This window comes from Pleurodeles waltl, chromosome 4_1 (genome assembly GCF_031143425.1).
Source record: "Pleurodeles waltl isolate 20211129_DDA chromosome 4_1, aPleWal1.hap1.20221129, whole genome shotgun sequence".
Taxonomy (NCBI): domain Eukaryota; kingdom Metazoa; phylum Chordata; class Amphibia; order Caudata; family Salamandridae; genus Pleurodeles; species Pleurodeles waltl.
Window position 1 is genome coordinate 232,062,714 of NC_090442.1, and position 18,346 is coordinate 232,081,059.

Consider the following 18,346-nt stretch of genomic DNA (forward strand, 5'->3'; position numbering starts at 1 on the left):
AGCTCGTAAAGCCACTATTGAATACTTGCCTAAGCTTGTTAGTACTGAAAATATTTAACAGTGGAAGCCGATTCTTAATCTCCTGGTTGTACAATAAAGCAGTGAAGTAAAGCAGTGGACATCATATACAGTGGCTGCACAAAGAGAAAAGAAGATATCCATTGCCTTGTATATACTGCAAAGTATGATGACCACTGGAGGTGGGTGATAGACTACGGACCTCTAGGGTTGCCCAGATGCAACACCACAGGAGACAGCAGCCTAGGACACTGTAATAACTTAGTTAAATAAGTAAAATGATAATTAAAAAATACAGTATCATCTATTCATACATAAACCACAAAAAGAATGCTAGAATTTATTCAAGAAAATAACGGAAGACGATCGTATCACCAATAAAGTTAGCTAAATATGAGACTCCAAGCTATAGGACTTGCAAACAGGAGCTAAGACCTCTACGTTGTAGAGTTAATTTAATGATCTGGTCAAGGCTGTATAGTCTTTTGGCAGAATCATTTCATGAAATGGGCAATCAAAGCAGAAGCAGAAGGCGGCTTTGAACAGGCAATGACAATGGCGTAATTGGTTCTAATTAGAAAATGTCTCAAGAGACAAGCCTCAAAGGCTACGGGACTTGGGAGGGGACTGTCAACAGTTTGGGGATAAGAGACAACCACCAAAAACAGGCAGATGTCCAGTTTGCCCTATTTAAAGTGTTTACATTTGTATGTGCTTTAAATATGGCAGACAGGACATCCTCCGTTTTATTGTTTGGGGGGCGCGGGAGCTGTGTTCTGAATCCACTAAATTTGAATACTCCTTTGGATTTTCTTTAATAGATCAGGAACTTGAATTCAGATATCTTTAGCTGCTTTAAGAAAGGTGTAGCGAGGACAGTCTTAAGGGGACTATGAAAAAACTGCCTTTCCTAATCTGAATCCAGATGGAAACAGGAAGCTTAAAAGGTTGCTTATGTTTCCAAACAGGATGCCTAAAGGTGAAGGAGAGGGTCTCATGACAGATTAAACTACATTGCAGGACAGTTTAGAGAAGGTTCACAAAAGGCAACGTTGCAGAAAGGGGAAACATTTCATTCTAGTGCTCTAGAGACAGCCACACTGACTAGTCTGCACTCCAACTAAATTTGTCATACATGGTTAAATGGAACTCTAAAGAAAGGATTCAGGCCTCCAAACAAAACTTAACTTAGTATCACAAGTAACAGTTAACACTGGACTGTGTGCTACCTAGTGGATAACGTAGTCATGTATTCCATCCTTTGAAAGGTCTGCCCTGTACATTTCATTGTCCGCATTACATAGCGCTTAATACCAAAGTTTTCTAACAAACTCTAAGCGCTGTAACTAGCAGATGTTGTCAAACAAGTGGAGTGATGGTCAAACCAGATGCACACACTGAGAATGTAAACTGCAGAGCCTTTTGCAACATATTTGCAGGCTCCTGGCGTCTGAATCTGGCTAGTTAGATTAGTTATGTAATTGCAGTTCATGGTCAGCAAAGAATTGCAGAAAAGAAATGAACTGAAATGGTAGCTGCTCTCACTATGCAAGTTCCTTATAGTAATTGTTATATTTTTCATTTTATCGAAGTAATGAATGACATCAGAAGACAACATTTTTAAAATTACACCCAACTGTAATGTTAAACAGAGCAGCAGTACAAAAGGTAAATCAAATTGATGATGTAAACCTTCTATTCTATTACCGTTCAAAAAGGCGGGCTACTATGTGCAGCGCCCACTTCTTACACTTCCAGCACACCAGCTCTGGCTTGTCATCTTCATCCACCTGTAATGTTTCCTACAAGAAGAAGAAAAACAGAATTTGAGCATATTTGTTTACATGTTATTATCAAAATATTTGTTGCATTTAGTAGAAAATAAACTTAAATACTTTATATCTCAAAAAATAAGAAGAAAAATCAGCAAAATGTGCAAGTTGTAAGATGCCACAATTATAAAGCAGGAGCTCTACTTCTTTGCCAGAGCACCTACTACTATGAGATAGTTAAGTAATCCCAGTTACTTTGTAATTGTTTTTGCACATTATCTCTAAGCACTATATACAGCATGTTACTATTACTCAATTTAATGGCACTCGATTTACCAGACTTAGACAAACGAAGGGATGGGTTCGTCTGACAAAGCAGGTGTCACCTGCAAGAGTTCAACTCACTGAGCCACCATGACAGCTAATTCCCCACTACTTGCTGGTTAATTCAGAAAGAATACATCAGGCTTATCCAGAAGAAAGGATAAGTATAATTGCAATGAACTTATCCTCACAAATCTAAATGAGCCCACTGCATGCAAACAGTAGACTGGCCAAACTGCTAGAAGGAAAAGTGCTGTGAAGTTTCTCCCTCAGTCAGATGACCAGAGTCTGGGAGCAGATTTACACCAGAAGAACCAGGCTCAGAGTCCCAAAGGAGATTCGATCTCCTACACTTAAGGCATCAATTCATGTTGCCACATAATCTCTAGCATTTCTGAAGGACAGTAAGAAACTTGTAATGTAGCCAATCCTATAAAGGGGTTATTTAATAGCCAAAGATGAAGAACAGGCAACACAATGAAACTAAGAACAAATACAACACAAGCAGCAATAAATAACATTAAATACACTCATGGGAAGCACACTATGTGGTACATAACTTCCTTACCTGTGTGAAGCGCTACACAGCCTGCTTGGGCTAGCCTATGCACAACCGATACCACATGCATGATGAATATACAGAAAATCATTTAATAGCAGCCAATCTTTTGCAAACTTGTGATCAGGTGAAGGGTGTAAGGTGTTTGGGACAAAATAAGGGTGAAATACAAAGGCTTTGGTTCAAGAAAAAAGGAAAATCTTGGCTGTGCAAAAGCATCCATATTTGGCGAAAAAGCAGCATTAAACACCTTAACTCAGTGCGAGCACCTGCCGTTGGAAAGATGCTGATAACCTTTACACACAATCAACAATGTATTGTCCCTTGCAGGTAGAACTTAGCAGTGGAAAGGAGTCGCTATTAATTTTAACAAATGTTTTTGAACAATGGGAGGTAAAGTGAGTAATAATGCGGAATACGTTTGATCTCTGCGATCAGTCTTGTGTATCATAAATAGGTAGAATGTTGATCTATCACCAAAGACCACCACCCTACCATGCGGAGGCATAATTCTAAATAAAAAAAATGGCAGGCACTTTGTCCTGAGTACAGGCTGCACATTCAAGGGAATTTTTGTTATCGCTTTCAAATGAAACAAGTCAAAGTGTTTCGGAATTCATTAATCATCATCAAGTGTATTAATCAGGATATTGTTCGCTTTTAGTGTGCCCTAAGGAATGCCTTTCATTGTTTCATCATTTCTATTCTTCATCTTTCTATGTCCCTTGGTTTGCTTCCTATATCTATTGTAGTTTTCTTCTTCAAATTCAAATCAGTGATGTTCTTTATAAAAGAAAATGTCAAAAGGTAACACATGACTAGGTTTTTTAATGCCAATGGACTTAAAGTTTCTAATGATCAATCTAAAAAGCTTTACATTGTAATAATTGTAACAATTTCCCACCTCCATTTGGGATTTGTATTTTTCAAGGGAATTTACTGAAGCAGTTAATTACCTCTGGTAATTTCTTGCCCGGCAGAGACTAGCTAACCGGAGTCTCCTTACCTTAGAACAGTGGTTCCAAACCTTTTGACTTCTGTGGACCCCCACTTTATCATTACTGGAACCCTGGGACCCCCAATGAATCTTCATTGGAACCCCAGATCCCCCACTAAGTCATTAGTGAAAGCTGGGTTTACAGTAGTAAACAAATCTTTTCCATTTGTTAGCATAGCATTGCCTAGTTGTAGGCTTACGTGCTTGTTTGAGAACTTCCATGCATTCAAATGGAAGTTTTAAGTATCCAAATTCTAGGACTTCAGAAGCCAAATCAATAAGTTGAGAGCACTGGGATTTGGATGTCCGATTTGTCCCTTGTTTTGTGTTAACAAATCCGGTCTGTTTGAAAGTTTGGAGTGAGGTACCACTGACAGGTCTAGGAGTGTTGTGCACCAATGTTGTTGTGCCGACATTGGGGCTATGAGCATCATGGTGAGAGAGGTCTGATGTAGTTTGTTGACCAGAAAGGGAAGTAGTGGGAGAGGGGTAAAAGCATAAGCAAATATCCCTGACCAGTTGATCCATAGAGCATTGCCCTTGGATAGAAGATGTGGGTGTCTGGATGCGAAGTTTTGGCATTTTGCGTTTTCGCTTGTTGCGAATAGGTCTATTTCTGGTGTTCCCCACTTTTGAAAGTAACTGAAAGTGAATTTCCCATTCGTGTGTCTGTTGGTGCGTCCTGCTTAGGAGATCCGCTAGCTGATTGTGAACTGCCCATTTCTATATTGTTTGGGCTAGAAGGGACCGTTGAGCTTGATGTGTCCCGCCTTGTTTCTTCAGGTAAATATTGTCTGTTTTTATCAGAACAATCTTGTGTTTGAGAAGGGGTTGAAACGCTTTTAGGACAAGGAACACAGCTAATAATTCTAAATGGTTTATGTGAAAATGTTGCTGTGTTGAATCCCATTCCCCTTGAACGGTAAGGTTGTTGAGATGAGCTCCCCACCCTATCATTGATACATCTGTTGTTATTGTGGTCTGAGGCACAGGGTCTTGAAATGACCGCCCCTTCATTAAATTGCTGAGATTCCACCATTGAAGGGACTTGTGCGTTTGGCAGTCCAACAACACTAGATCTTGCAACTGGCCCTGTGCTTCAGACAATTGCTGTGAGAAGCACTGTTGTAGTGGCCTCATGTATAGTCTTGCATGCGGAACTACTACTATGCAGGATGCCATCATTCCTAATAGTTTCATGATAAACCTTACAGTGTATTGTTGATTTGGCTGCACTTGTGGTATGAGATTTTGGAGAGCTTGTATCCTGTGTGTATTTGGATAGGCTAAGGCTCTTTGCATATTTAAAATAGCACCTAGGTAAGGTTGCACCTGTGCTGGCTGAAGAAGGGATTTTTAGTTGTTGAGAGTGAACCCTAGTGTATCTAGGGTCTCTATTAATTATTGAGTTGTTAGCATTGTATAAAGTTGCTTGATTTTATTAGCCAATCGTCTAGATATGGAAAGATATGCATGTGTTGCCTTCTAAGGTAGGATGCCACTACTGCTAGACATTTTGTGAATACCCTTGGAGCTGTTGTTATGTCAAATGGTAGAAATTTGAATTGATAATGTTTTCCTGCTATCACAAACCTTAGGTAATTTCTGTGAGCTGGATGGATTGGTATATGGAAATATGCATCCTTGAGGTCTAATGCAGTCATGTAATCTTATTTTGTAGTAGTAGTGGGATGACGCCCTGCAGAGTTACCATGTGAAAGTGTTCTGACAGCATATATAGATTTAGGGATCTGAGGTCTAGGATGGGCCTGAGAGTGCCATCCTTTTTGGGAATTAGGCAGTATAGTGAGTATACTCCTGTTCCTTGTTGATAATGTGGGACAAATTCTATTGCTTGTTTTAGTAGTAGCGATTGTACTTCTTGCTGTAATAGAACATTGTGTTCTGGGGACAGCTTGTAGTAACATGGAGGAATGTTTGGAGGGGTAGAAATCAATTCTAGGCAATAGCCATTGCGGATAATTGGCAACACTCAATGGTCTGTGGTGGTATTTTGCCAATGGGAGTGGAATTGCTGCGGTCTTCCCCCAAAGGAGATGTGTGGGGTTGAGGGATGGCAAATAAGCCACTGTTTAGATGGGGTTGTGGCTTGTTTTGAAGTTTGGAACTTGCCTCTGGTTCTAAAGTATTTGCCTCTATAAGACCCTCTAAATCCCCCTCTCTGGTACGGCTGTTGTCCTTGTTTTGTTTGGGAGGTAGAAGCCTTAGTGGATTGTGGCTTGAATCCTCCTCTAAATTGTCGTCTGCGAAATGAGCCTCTATAGGGTGTCCTGTATAATGCTACCATTGCTTTGGCAGTGTCTGGGTCTTTTCTCAGTTTTTTTATGGCCGTGTCAACTTCAGGGCCAAACAAGTGCTTTTTATTAAAAGGCATATTGAGCAATGCCTGCTGGATTTCTGGTTCAAAACCAGAGGAACGTAACCATGCATGTCTACGTATAGTGATGGCCGTATTGACACTTCTAGCTGCTGTATCTGCAGCATGAAAGGCAGACCGTATTTGATTATTGCTTATGGCCTGACCCTCTTCCACAATTTGTAGTGCCCTTTTTTGGTGTTCCTTTGGGGGTGTTGTAGGAGCTCATGCATCTCGTCCCAGTGGGTTCTATCATACCTTGCCAGCATGGCTTGCGAGTTTGCAATTCGCCACTGGTTGGCAGCCTGTGTGGCTACCCTTTTGCCAGCAGCACCAAATTTCCTACTCTCCATGTCAGGGGGAGGACCATCCCCTGATGACTGGCTATTTGCCCTCTTTCTAGCCACACTTACTACCACTGAGTCTGGAGGAACTTGAGGGGTAACATAAACCGAGTCTGTAGGGGCAGGGTTCTATTTTATATCAATGCGTGCTGTTATCACACTAGCTTTGACTTGCTCACTAAATATTTGTTCTGCATGTTTAATCATGCCAGGTAGCATTGGGAGGCATTGATATTTTGAGTGCGTGGAGGATAGTGTGTTAAAGAGAAAATCCTCTTCTAGGGGTTCAGTGTGCATATGCACCCCATGGTACGCTGCTGCCCTGGAAATAACCTGCGTGTATGCAGTTGTGTCTTTTGGTGGAGAAGGATTAGATGGGTATAAATCCGGGTCATTGTCAGGAATAGGATCTGGATCGTAGAGATCCCAAGGATCAACCGTATCACCATGTGAATACTGGGAATGAGTTGGTGAAGGCAAAGGTGGTGGGGAAAAAGAAAGTTTTGGCTGGTGGTGGAGCAGTGTCTAAATGTTCTTGAAAGGCCAATTTCCTCTTGGTCTGTACAGGAGGTGCATTAATTATTTTGCCAGTCTCTTCATGGCTGTGAATCTTTGATTGTCTCTCATCCATAACCTCAAGGATAGGTTGGATTTCAGTGTCCTCAGAAGGTCCATAAGACTGTTCTTCCAGTGATTTGGAGCTTTGTATAAGATGGCTCGAAAGTCCTTGCTCTTTTGTATAAGAAGACTTTTTTGGCTCCGAAGATGGTTGTTTTTTCGGGCCCGAAAATACAGCCGGTTGTTTCGGCTCCGAAGCAGGGCGTCGAGGCTTTGACTCCAAGGAGTAAGGACGCTTGCTCGAGTCAGAAGTAGAACTCTTGATGGACGTACTCAACTCCGATACCGACAGAGGAGTGTCCTTTTTCGATGCCGAACCTGAAGGTCGGTCGATGAGTCTTTTTTCAGGTCGAACCATGGCTCTCTAGCAGTGGTGTACCCCGGGCCTTTGAGGACTTTTTATAAGTGGGCGTAGGGGCAGACGTACTCCCGTGCTGACCAGCAGTGATAAGCCTATCTTCTTCGGATTCTTGTTCAGAGTCGGTGTCTCTGATGGAAACTGCTGCCTGCTCCTGTTCTTCCTCCATGGTGTCGAGATGTTCCGTACTCTTCAACGCCATTTCCAATCTTCTGGCTCTCCGATCGAAACGATCGACAGGCCTCGCAATCTTCTTCTTTGTGTTCGGGAGAAAGACATAGATTACATACGAGGTGTTGGTCTGTGTAGGGAAATTTTGCGTGGCATTGAGGACAAAATCGAAATGGAGTCCGATCCATCAGGCTTCGATGCGGTAAGCCCAAACAGGCCCGAGCCGGCGCACGCGCCCAGCAGGGCGAAATTTAGTTTATGACGGTACTATCGGTACGAGGCTAGGTCGAAATGCAATCGAAACAATACCGACGATTAAGGGAGTTTTCTAAAGTTTTCCGATTCGAAATCTCGGAGCGAGAGGAAACCCGTCCGAACCGGACAGTGGAAAGAAAACAATCTAACAATGGAGTTGATGCCCATGCGCGGTATGACCGAGAGAGGAGGAGTCACTCGATCCTGTGACTCCGAAAATACTTCTTTGAAGAAAAACAACTTGTAACACTCCGAGCCCAACACTAGATGGCAGAATAATGCATAGCATGTGTATCTGCAGTTACACATGCAATCGAACATAGATATATATATATATGGAAAATGTCACTTACCCAGTGTACATCTGTTCGTGGCATGAGTCGCTGCAGATTCACATGCTGTGCACAGTCCGCCGTCTGGTGTTGGGCTCGGAGTGTTACAAGTTGTTTTTCTTCGAAGAAGTCTTTTCGAGTCACGAGACCGAGGGACTCCTCCCCTTTCGGTTCCATTGCGCATGGGCGTCGACTCCATCTTAGATTGTTTTCCCCGCAGAGGTAGGAGTTGTGTATATTAGTAATAGTGCGCCCATGCAATGGAATGAATACTTATGTACATAATAAAGGTTTAAAGTAATATATTTACAAATGTACAATTGTTTAAGATCTACTTCTAAACGGCTACAGGCTCCCGGGGAGGCGGGTGGGCGCATGTGAATCTGCAGCGACTCATGCCACGAACAGATGTACACTGGGTAAGTGACATTTTCCGTTCGATGGCATGTGTAGCTGCAGATACACATGCTGTGCATAGACTAGTAAGCAGTTATCGCCCCAAAAGCGGTGGTTCAGCCTGTAGGAGTTGAAGTAGGTTGAAATAATGTTCTTAGTACAGCCTGACCTACTGTGGCTTGCTGTGCAGTGAACACATCTACACAGTAGTGCTTGGTAAATGTATGAGGCGTAGACCAGGTTGCTGCCTTATATATTTCGTTCATTGGAATATTCCCTAGAAAGGCCATGGTAGCTCCTTTCTTTCTGGTTGAGTGTGCCTTTGGTGTAATAGGCAGCTCTCTTTTTGCTTTAAGATAGCAGGTTTGAATACACTTAACTATCCACCTAGCAATGCCTTGTTTTGAAATTGGATTTCCTGTATGAGGTTTTTGAAAGGCAATAAATAGTTGTTTTGTCTTCCTAATTTGTTTTGTTCAGTCAATGTAGTACATTAGTGCTCTCTTGATGTCTAATGTATGTAGTGCTCTTTCAGCTACCGAATCTGGCTGTGGGAAGAACACTGGTAATTCTACTGTTTGATTCAAGTGGAACGGTGAGATAACCTTTGGTAAGAATTTTGGATTTGTTCTTAGAACTACCTTATTCTTGTGTATTTGAATAAATGGGTCTTGTATGGTAAATGCCTGAATCTCACTCACTCATCTTAGATATGTGATGGCAATGAGAAATGCAACTTTCCACGTTAAGTATTGCATTTCACAAGAATGCATGGGTTCGAAAGGTGGACCCATGAGCCTTGTTAAGACAATGTTGAGGTTCCATGAAGGAACAGGTGGTGTCCTTGGTGGTATAATTCTCTTTAGGCCTTCCATAAACGCTTTAATGACAGGTATTCTAAATAGGGAAGTTGAATGAGTAGTCTGCAGGTAAGCAGATATTGCGATGAGATGTATCTTTATGGAAGAGAAAGCTAGATTTGATTTTTGCAAATGTAGTAAATATCCTACTACATTTTTTGGAGATGCGTGCAATGGTTGAATTTGATTATCATGGCAGTAACAAACAAATCTTTTCCATTTATTTGCATAGCAGTGTCTAGTGGAAGGTTTTCTAGCTTGTTTTATGACCTCCATACACTCTTGTGTGAGGTCTAAGTGTCCAAATTCTAGGATTTCAGGAGCCAAATTGCTAGATTCAGCGAAGCTGGGTTTGGATGCCTGATCTGTTTGTGTTGTGTTAACAGATCTGGTCTGTTGGGTAGCTTGACATGTGGTACTACTGACAGGTCTAGTAGTGTTGTATACCAAGGTTGTCTTGCCCATGTTGGTGCTATTAGTATGAGTTTGAGTTGGTTTTGACTCAATCTGTTTACTAGATATGGAAGGAGAGGGAGAGGGGGAAAAGCATACGCAAATATCCCTGACCAATTCATCCATAGAGCATTGCCTTGGGATTGATGGTGTGGAAACCTGGATGCGAAATTTTGGCATTTTGCGTTTTCTTTTGTTGCAAATAGATCTATTTGAGGTGTTCCCCAAATGTGAAAGTAAGTGTTCACTATTTTGGGGTGAATTTCCCATTCGTGGACTTGTTGGTGATCCCGAGAGAGATTGTCTGCTAGCTGGTTCTGGATCCCTGGAATAAATTGTGCTATTAGGCGAATGTGGTTGTGGATTGCCCAATGCCATATTTTTTGTGTTAGGAGACACAACTGTGTCGAGTGTGTCCCCCCCTGTTTGTTTAAATAATACATTGTTGTCATGTTGTCTGTTTTGACAAGAATGTATTTGTGGGTTATCATGGGTTGAAATGCTTTCAACGCTAGAAATACTGCTAACAGTTCTAAGTGATTTATGTGAAACTTCCTTTGATGTATGTCCCATTGTCCTTGGATGCTGTGTTGATTGAGGTGTGCTCCCCACCCTGTCATGGAAGCATCCGTTGTTATGACGTATTGTGGCACTGGGTCTTGGAAAGGCCGCCCTTTGTTTAAATTTGTACTGTTCCACCATAGAAGCGAGATGTATGTTTGGCGGTCTATCAACACCAGATCTAGAAGTTGACCCTGTGCATGTGACCATTGTGATGCTAGGCATTGTTGTAAGGGCCGCATGTGCAATCTTGCGTTTGGGACAATGGCTATGCATGAAGACATCATGCCTAGGAGTTTTAATACCATTTTTGCTTGTATCTTTTGTGTTGGATACATGGCTTGTATCACCTTGTGAAATGTTTGAACCCTTTGTGGACTTGGAGTGGCTATCCCTTCTGTTGTGTTGATTGTCGCTCCTAAGTATTGCTGTGTTTGACACGGCAAAAGGTGTGACTTTGCATAGTTGATGGAGAAACCCAGCTTGTGAAGGGACTGTATGACATACTGTGTGTGACGTGAACACCGTGTTAGCGTGTTGGTCTTGATTAACCAGTCGTCTAGGTAAGGGAACACGTGTATCTGCTGCCTTCTGATATGTGCAGCTACTACTGCCAGGCATTTTGTAAAAACTCTTGGCGCAGTTGTTATTCCGAATGGCAACACTTTGAATTGGTAATGTATTCCTTTGAATACGAACCTTAGGTATTTCCTGTGGGAAGGATGTATTGGTATGTGGAAATACGCATCCTTTAGGTCTAATGTTGTCATGTAGTCTTGCTGTTTGAGCAGTGGGATTACGTCTTGTAATGTGACCATGTGAAAGTGGTCTGATTTGATGTAGGTATTTAGTGTTCTGAGATCTAGTATTGGTCTCAGAGTTTTGTCCTTCTTTTGTATTAGAAAATACAGTGAGTAAACTCCTGTGTTTTTCTGTAGGCTTGGTACTAATTCTATTGCGTCCTTTTGTAGTAATGCCTGAACTTCTAGTCCTAGAAGATCTATATGCTGTTTTGACATATTGTGTGTTTTCGGTGGGACGTTTGGAGGGAATGTGTGAAATTCTATGCAATAGCCATGTTGGATAATTGCTAAGACCCAAGTGTCTGTTGTTATTTCTTCTCAAGATTCGTAGAATTGGCTTAGTCTTCCCCCCACTGGTGTTGTGTGATGAGGTTGTGTGACTTGTGAGTCACTGTTTATTTTGAGGGGTTTTGGGACCTTGAAATTTTCCCCGACTTCTTGGGAATTGGCCTCCTCTATATTGTCCCCGAAAACCTCCCCTTTGATATTGACCCTGGTAGGTAGGTGGTCTTGTCTGTGAAGTGTTGGTTTCTGTGGGTTGACCCCGAAACCCTCCCCTAAAAGGTGTCTTCCGAAATGTGCCTCTGCTCTGCGGGGAGTAGAGTGCGCCCATGGCTTTGGCTGTATCGGTGTCCTTCTTTAGTTTTTCAATGGCAGTGTCTACCTCCGGCCCAAACAATTGCTGTTCATTAAACGGCATATTGAGCACAGCCTGTTGGATTTCGGGTTTGAACCCAGAAGTGCGCAGCCAAGCGTGCCTCCGTATTGTGACTGCAGTGTTTATTGTCCTTGCAGCTGTATCGGCCGCATCCATGGAAGACTGTATCTGATTGTTCGAGATACTTTGTCCCTCTTCCACCACTTGTTGCGCTCTTATTTGGAACTCCTTGGGAAGGTGTTCGATGAGATGGTGCATTTCATCCCAATGAGCCCTGTCGTATCTTGCCAAGAGTGCTTGCGAGTTGGCGATACGCCACTGATTTGCTGCTTGTGCTGCAACTCTTTTCCCTGCTGCATCAAATTTGCGGCTCTCCTTGCCTGGAGGTGGTGCGTCGCCTGATGTATGAGAGTTGGCTCTTTTACGAGCTGCCCCCACAACTACTGAGTCCGGTGTTAGTTGTGTTGTAAGAAATATTGGGTCTGTGGGAGGTGCCTTATATTTTCTCTCCACCGTTGGAGTTATGGCTCTGCCTTTAACTGGCTCCTGAAATATTTGTTTTGAGTGCCGTAGCATTCCTGGGAGCATGGGAAGGCTTTGATACTGGCTATGGGTGGAGGACAGGGTGTTAAAGAGAAAGTCATCCTCAATCGGTTCCGAATGTAATGAGAAATTGTGGAATTCGGCTGCCCTTGCGACCACCTGTGCATATGATGTACTGTCCTCAGGTGGTGACGGTTTAGTTGGATATGAGTCTGGACTATTGTCAGACACTGGGGCGTCGTAGAGGTCCCATGCATCGGGATCATCCTGGCTCATTGTGGTATGAGCTGGTGAGTGCGTTAGTGGTGGAGTTTGCGCCGGTGATGCATGTGCTGATTGTGGTGGAGAAGGTGGTGGTGTTACTTTCTTTACCACCTTTGCTTGTGGTTGCTTGTCCCCTTGTTGGAAAACAAGTTTCCTTTTCATCTTGATTGGGGGAAGAGTTGTTATCTTCCCTGTGTCTTCCTGGATGTGAAGCCTCCTTTGAGTGTAGTCAGTTTCTACAGTTTGAAGCTCTTGACCAAATCTATGCAATTGGGTGTTTAGTCCTTGTTCCTCTGTATAGGAACTAATTTTCGGTTCCGAGGCTTTTTTCGGTACCGAAACCGTTTCGGTAGGCTTTTTAGGCTCCGAAGAAGATTTCTTTGATTTCGGCGTGGTATCTCTGTGCCGAACATCTTCGGTGCCGCTGTCTCTGCGCCGAATTGTCTCGGAGCCGGTATCTCGGCTCCGAAGTTGCTGTATGGCGGTATCACGACCGGAGTCAGATGACTTCGACACCAGCATGCCCTTTTTCGATGCCTTGGCTCGGTCACCTAGTTTTTGGGTTAAGCCATGGCCTGTTGGCAGTGGCGTCCCCTGGGCTTTTGTGGACTTTTCGTGAGTCCTAATTTTCGACGTCTTACTCACGGTTGTTATGTCTTCGGCGTCGGATTCCCCCGAATCCGACTCAGGGATGGAGAGCGCTTCCTCTTCGTCCTCGAACCGATGTTGTCCTGTCGGCGTGGACGCCATTTGTAATCTTCTGGCTCTTCGGTCTCTGAGCGTCTTCCTCGACCGAAACGCTCGACAGGCTTCACACGTATCCTCCTTGTGCTCCGGGGACAGGCACAAGTTACAGACCAGATGTTGATCCATATACGGATATTTGCTATGGCATTTAGGACAGAAGCGGAACGGGGTCCGTTCCATCAGTCTTGAAGTCGCACGCGGTCGGGCCGACCAGGCCCCGACGGGGGATCGAAATTACCCCGAAGGGCCACCGGAGCTCTTCAAGATTCGGTGTCGATTTGTTCTAACTAACCGGATACCGAACGAAACAATACCGACGATTTTTTCCGAGATTCTAACTAACTTTCCGACCCGAAACACGGAGCGAAAAGGAACACGTCCAAACCCGATGGCGGAAAAAAAACAATCTAAGATGGAGTCGACGCCCATGCGCAATGGAACCGAAAGGGGAGGAGTCCCTCGGTCTCGTGACTCGAAAAGACTTCTTTGAAGAAAAACAACTTGTAACACTCCGAGCCCAACACCAGACGGCGGACTGTGCACAGCATGTGTATCTGCAGCTACACATGCCATCGAACATATATATATTGCATATGTATATCATAAGACCAAAAGTGTCATAGAACAAAGACACTGGGCATCTGGTGCAATGACTGGTGGGGGGACTTGTAGTCCTCAAACAACATACATCACAGCACCAGATTGACATGAATCATAAACACTGTGCATATCATGAAATCATTGACATAATACTAGATATCTTGGTAAGGCAAACCACCATGACCTAGATCATTCAATCAGGACATGAAATGCAGCAGTTAGGTTAGAGCGAATAATGAGAATCACTGCATATCTCTATGAACATATAGGTTGCAGTGCTCCTCCACTTCTATTAAATTTTATGTGGTAATTAGGACCAAAACGCAGGTCTTAGCAGTGTCTACTACAGCGAGTACAGTAATGCTCCTAAGGGTGATTCCTTGGATAGCACTCAATAACCTAATGAAGGCCAAAATGTCATACCTCATAAGTGTTTGACAATTACTGTAAAACGAGCCGTCACCGTAGTTGTAGGGTTTAACCACTGGTCCAGCACACCTGCACGTCTACTAGATAAGATACGGTACAAAGAGAAGCCACCTCCCTCTGGCACAGGAGGCCTCTTTTGGGGACCCACAAAACAGGCCATGGACCCAGCATCCTAAAGCATGGCCCAAAATGCATTGGGTGCACACATCCAGCAATTTCCCACATGCGAAGCTTTAAAAAACAAAAAAACAGAACAGGCCACTATCCGCGAGCAACTGGCGCAGCGGGGTGCTCCAGTACAGTTTCCCTCTGACCGTCAGGCCGCCATGAACATATCGTAGGGCTGCTACCAACCTCCCCAGGGTCCCGTCTCCCTCTGGGCAAACTGGAGGCAATAACCAGACTGCTGCAGGTAAGTTGGTGGGATCTCTAGAACCGGGGTCTGTCTGGCGAGGCTCTGGAGTCGCCGGGGGGGCGCCGACTTCGGCAGCGTACTTTTGTTGCTGGGCAACCATCCAGCTTCCTGCGGCAGAGGCTTCCCCTAGCGCTGCAACAGCTCTTGGTCCTCGAAGAGCATGTTTCTTGGAGATGAGGGAAAGCCTGCAGTAGAAGTGATGGCGAGCCTCAGGAGTGGGGCGTAGGTCAATGAAGCCTCGAGCTCCCTCTGGCTGACGGCATGGGGGATAACGCACACCGTTATGCTCTCAACTTCTAGAGGATGAGCCCCACGCGCACTCCTGCAGTAAGCGTGGAACACCTGCCTGGACAAATTAAAGTGCTCCCCATCGGCTACACAGAGTGGATGTGAAGGAAGACATAACCATGTGCTTTAAGGAAACAAAGTGATAGCACTTCATGTGCTAAAAGTTGAAAAGTGCTCACCACACACTTGGTGAACAGACAAGGAGCTTAAAACAGAGCTACCTCGAGAACACTTGGGGACAAGAGGTGTGGTAGACAGGCAGACCAACACATCAGGGTCTTGGTTAACAAAGTGTCAGTCCTCCTTGCAGCCCAGCAGGCCACAGGTCAGCACACCTAAGCAAGCAACTTAGATGGCGGTTTCTCCAGGCAGCACAACAGCCCGCTGGCAATGTGTAGTCTGTAGAACCTAGTAGTCTAGAGTCTGGGAGTAGCTTGCAGCAGGACAACAAACAGAAGATAGATCCAGTGAGTCCGTTAGGCCACCCAGCAAGTCGCAGGCAGAAGGGGAACAGCAGAAGAGCAGTCCAGATGAGTCCTTTGCACAGCGTAGCAGTCCTTCTGGCAGCAGTTTGGTCCCAGGTCCTAAAGTGCTATACCATTATCAGAGCCCCTGTATTTATACTCCAAAATGTCTTTGAAGAAAGTGGTAACTTTAGAGGAACCCTTTCAAGTGAAACACAACCCCCTTTCAACCCAGCCATGCACCAAGTGGAGCTGTCATTCTGCCCTAGATGTGGATATGAGTCAGGGTGCAAGGCACTCGAGTTACAAGCACAGAGAAATGACCACTATCCAAAAACAGCATTCCTAAAATAGTAATGTAAAATATAACTACACCAGTAAGAAGGATTTCTCACTACCATTCGAAACATAGCAAACATGCCAGGTTACTCCTCACAGAAATTACTACATATATAAGGGAATTCCCAATGTGAGCCCATGGGAGGAGCAGCCCACACATTAGTGAAACACAAATAGGCTGTTTGTCACCACTAGGGCATGTGAAACATAAGTACATGTCTCCCTTTTACATACACAGCACCCTGTCCATTGGGCCCTACATTAGGGATGACTTAGGTGTAGTAAAAGGGAGTTTAGGCCTTGGCAATTAGTTTGACTTGGCAAGTCAGAGTCAGTAAACTGCGAACGCAGGCACTGCAGTGGCAGGCCTGAGACAAGTTTGAAAAGCTACTTCTGTGGATTGCGTAATCAGCGCTGCAGGCCCACTATGAGCATTCAATTTATAGGCCCTGGGAATACAGTATACCACTTTATAAGGGACTTACAGGTAAAGTAAATATACCAAACAGGTGTTAGCCAATAATATCAAGTCGCACATGCACTTTAGCACTGATTGGCAGTGGTAGGGTGCCCCGAGTCCTAAAGCCAACAAAAAGAGGGTCAGAACAAGAGGAGGAGAAAGGCAAAAGGTTTGGAGATAACCCTGCAGAAAGGGCCATTTCCAACACACCTGAGAGGAGACGAGGCAAAGAAGCTGGGAAAAATGGAGAGGGCAGTTTTATTCCTCCACAGTGTCTAGTTATATACACAGACTGTTGCTATGGATAGCCCCAGCTGAATCTTTTCACATGTACTATGACAGAGGGGTGGTATATGTTCCTCTACGGGTGGCTGTATGGGTTTCAGCTATGTTTCCTGAATGTCTACACCCCAAATATTAAGGATAGTACATTTCTTAAATCCCTGGCGGAGGACATCCTCCCATAAGTAGATGTCCCACTGATATGAGTGGCGGACTTTAGTTGTGTCCTAGATGGGCAAATGGACAGGCAACTGACCACCCCCACACCCAAGGGAGGACACGAAGCTCAATAAGGTAGTGGCTTCTCTGTGACATAATGAGGACACACCATTGCTTAGATATTTGGAGGCACTCCATCCAGGTCGCTAAGAGTTCTCCTGCCATGCTCAGCCTTATAATACTTATAGTAGGCTCAATCAAGTCCTGGTCACTACTACGCTTGCCCACAGATTTCCAGCAGCACACATGTGTAGTTTCTCTCGGATCACAGTCCATTGCTCCTGTGTTTTAATGTAAGTAGAGCTTGCTCTTGAATACCATTATGCGACCGGAACCTTTAAAGGAGGAGGCCTGCCAGGTGGAACTGGGGAGGTACTGACACAGTATTTCACGGATACCCGTACTAGCACAGGCACTCGTGATAATGAATGGGAGGCCCTAAAGGTGGTTGTTAGGTGGGGAATGCCTGACTAAAGCATATGGTGCCAACTGTCATCTAGAGAGGAAACTACAGGCATGTGAAACTAACCTGAGCTGGCTGCAGAAGATGGCTCCGCCCGTGTAGGGAGCGAGGAGCAATTTGAAGTCAGTTGGCAAATGCCTGACAGAAGTATATTTGGGATAGGCTTTGGAACACTGCAAGGGGATTATGTAGGGACACCAGGTGTGTGTTATTTCACATGTTACTTGTTTTCTGTACTTCGAGGGGTCTTCCTTTCAAATGTACGTAATTTATGCCTCATGTGATGTACCCTTTTCAAACAGAACAACCAATATACCAAAATGATAAAGTTTTGTTTTTTAAAGTTATGAGTTTCATGGAAGAGAATGTACCAGACGTAAGCATGCCACAGCAAGTGTGTGCAGTTAAGTCAAAGAGGACCATCACATAGGAGGACAGGGCTGAGTACCAAAGATTTAGGAAATTGTACGCTGAATAATGTCCGAGGCAAAAATGAGAAGTCTTCAACTGTTCTAAAGCCATTTAACCAGAAAGATTTGCCATCCTGAGAAACGCAAGAATATTTTTAAACATAAATATTATTTTGTGCTTTAAGAGGAAAGGTGTATGTAATAGTTTATGTAGTATTATCTAGAATTTATTTTACATCTGCTCCAAGAGTCTTCATGGCAAACCTTTACTGCAATCATACATGTACACCATAAGGACTGAAGATTTAATTCTCAAACTGTAAAAGATATATGCAATAATACACCTGGAAAAATTTGTACAAAATAAAGGCAGGATTAAAGCACCTCTCTGTCGGTCATTTAGCTTTTTCAAATTTCTTAGACCATGCAGTGTATTAAGGAAGAAAGCAGAGCCATCAACATGAATGTATGAGGACTGAAGATTTTCAAAGAAGGAAAAGACATGCTGATTGACAGAAACTTAGTAGTGTGATATTGGTCACTTCCTCAGGAATTACACTTCATAGA

General features: G+C 43.8%; 1 protein-coding gene across 2 annotated transcripts in view; it reads right to left on the reverse strand.

The window, feature by feature from the left end:
- IPO8 (importin 8) overlaps window positions 1-18,346 on the reverse strand; it is a 650,601-nt gene that overhangs the window by 516,616 nt on the left and 115,639 nt on the right. For both annotated transcript variants that reach the window (XM_069228192.1, XM_069228193.1), the window contains exon 7: window positions 1,726-1,820. In XM_069228192.1, the coding sequence (XP_069084293.1) occupies window positions 1,726-1,820 (95 nt within the window). The remainder of the gene's footprint in view (window positions 1-1,725; window positions 1,821-18,346) is intronic.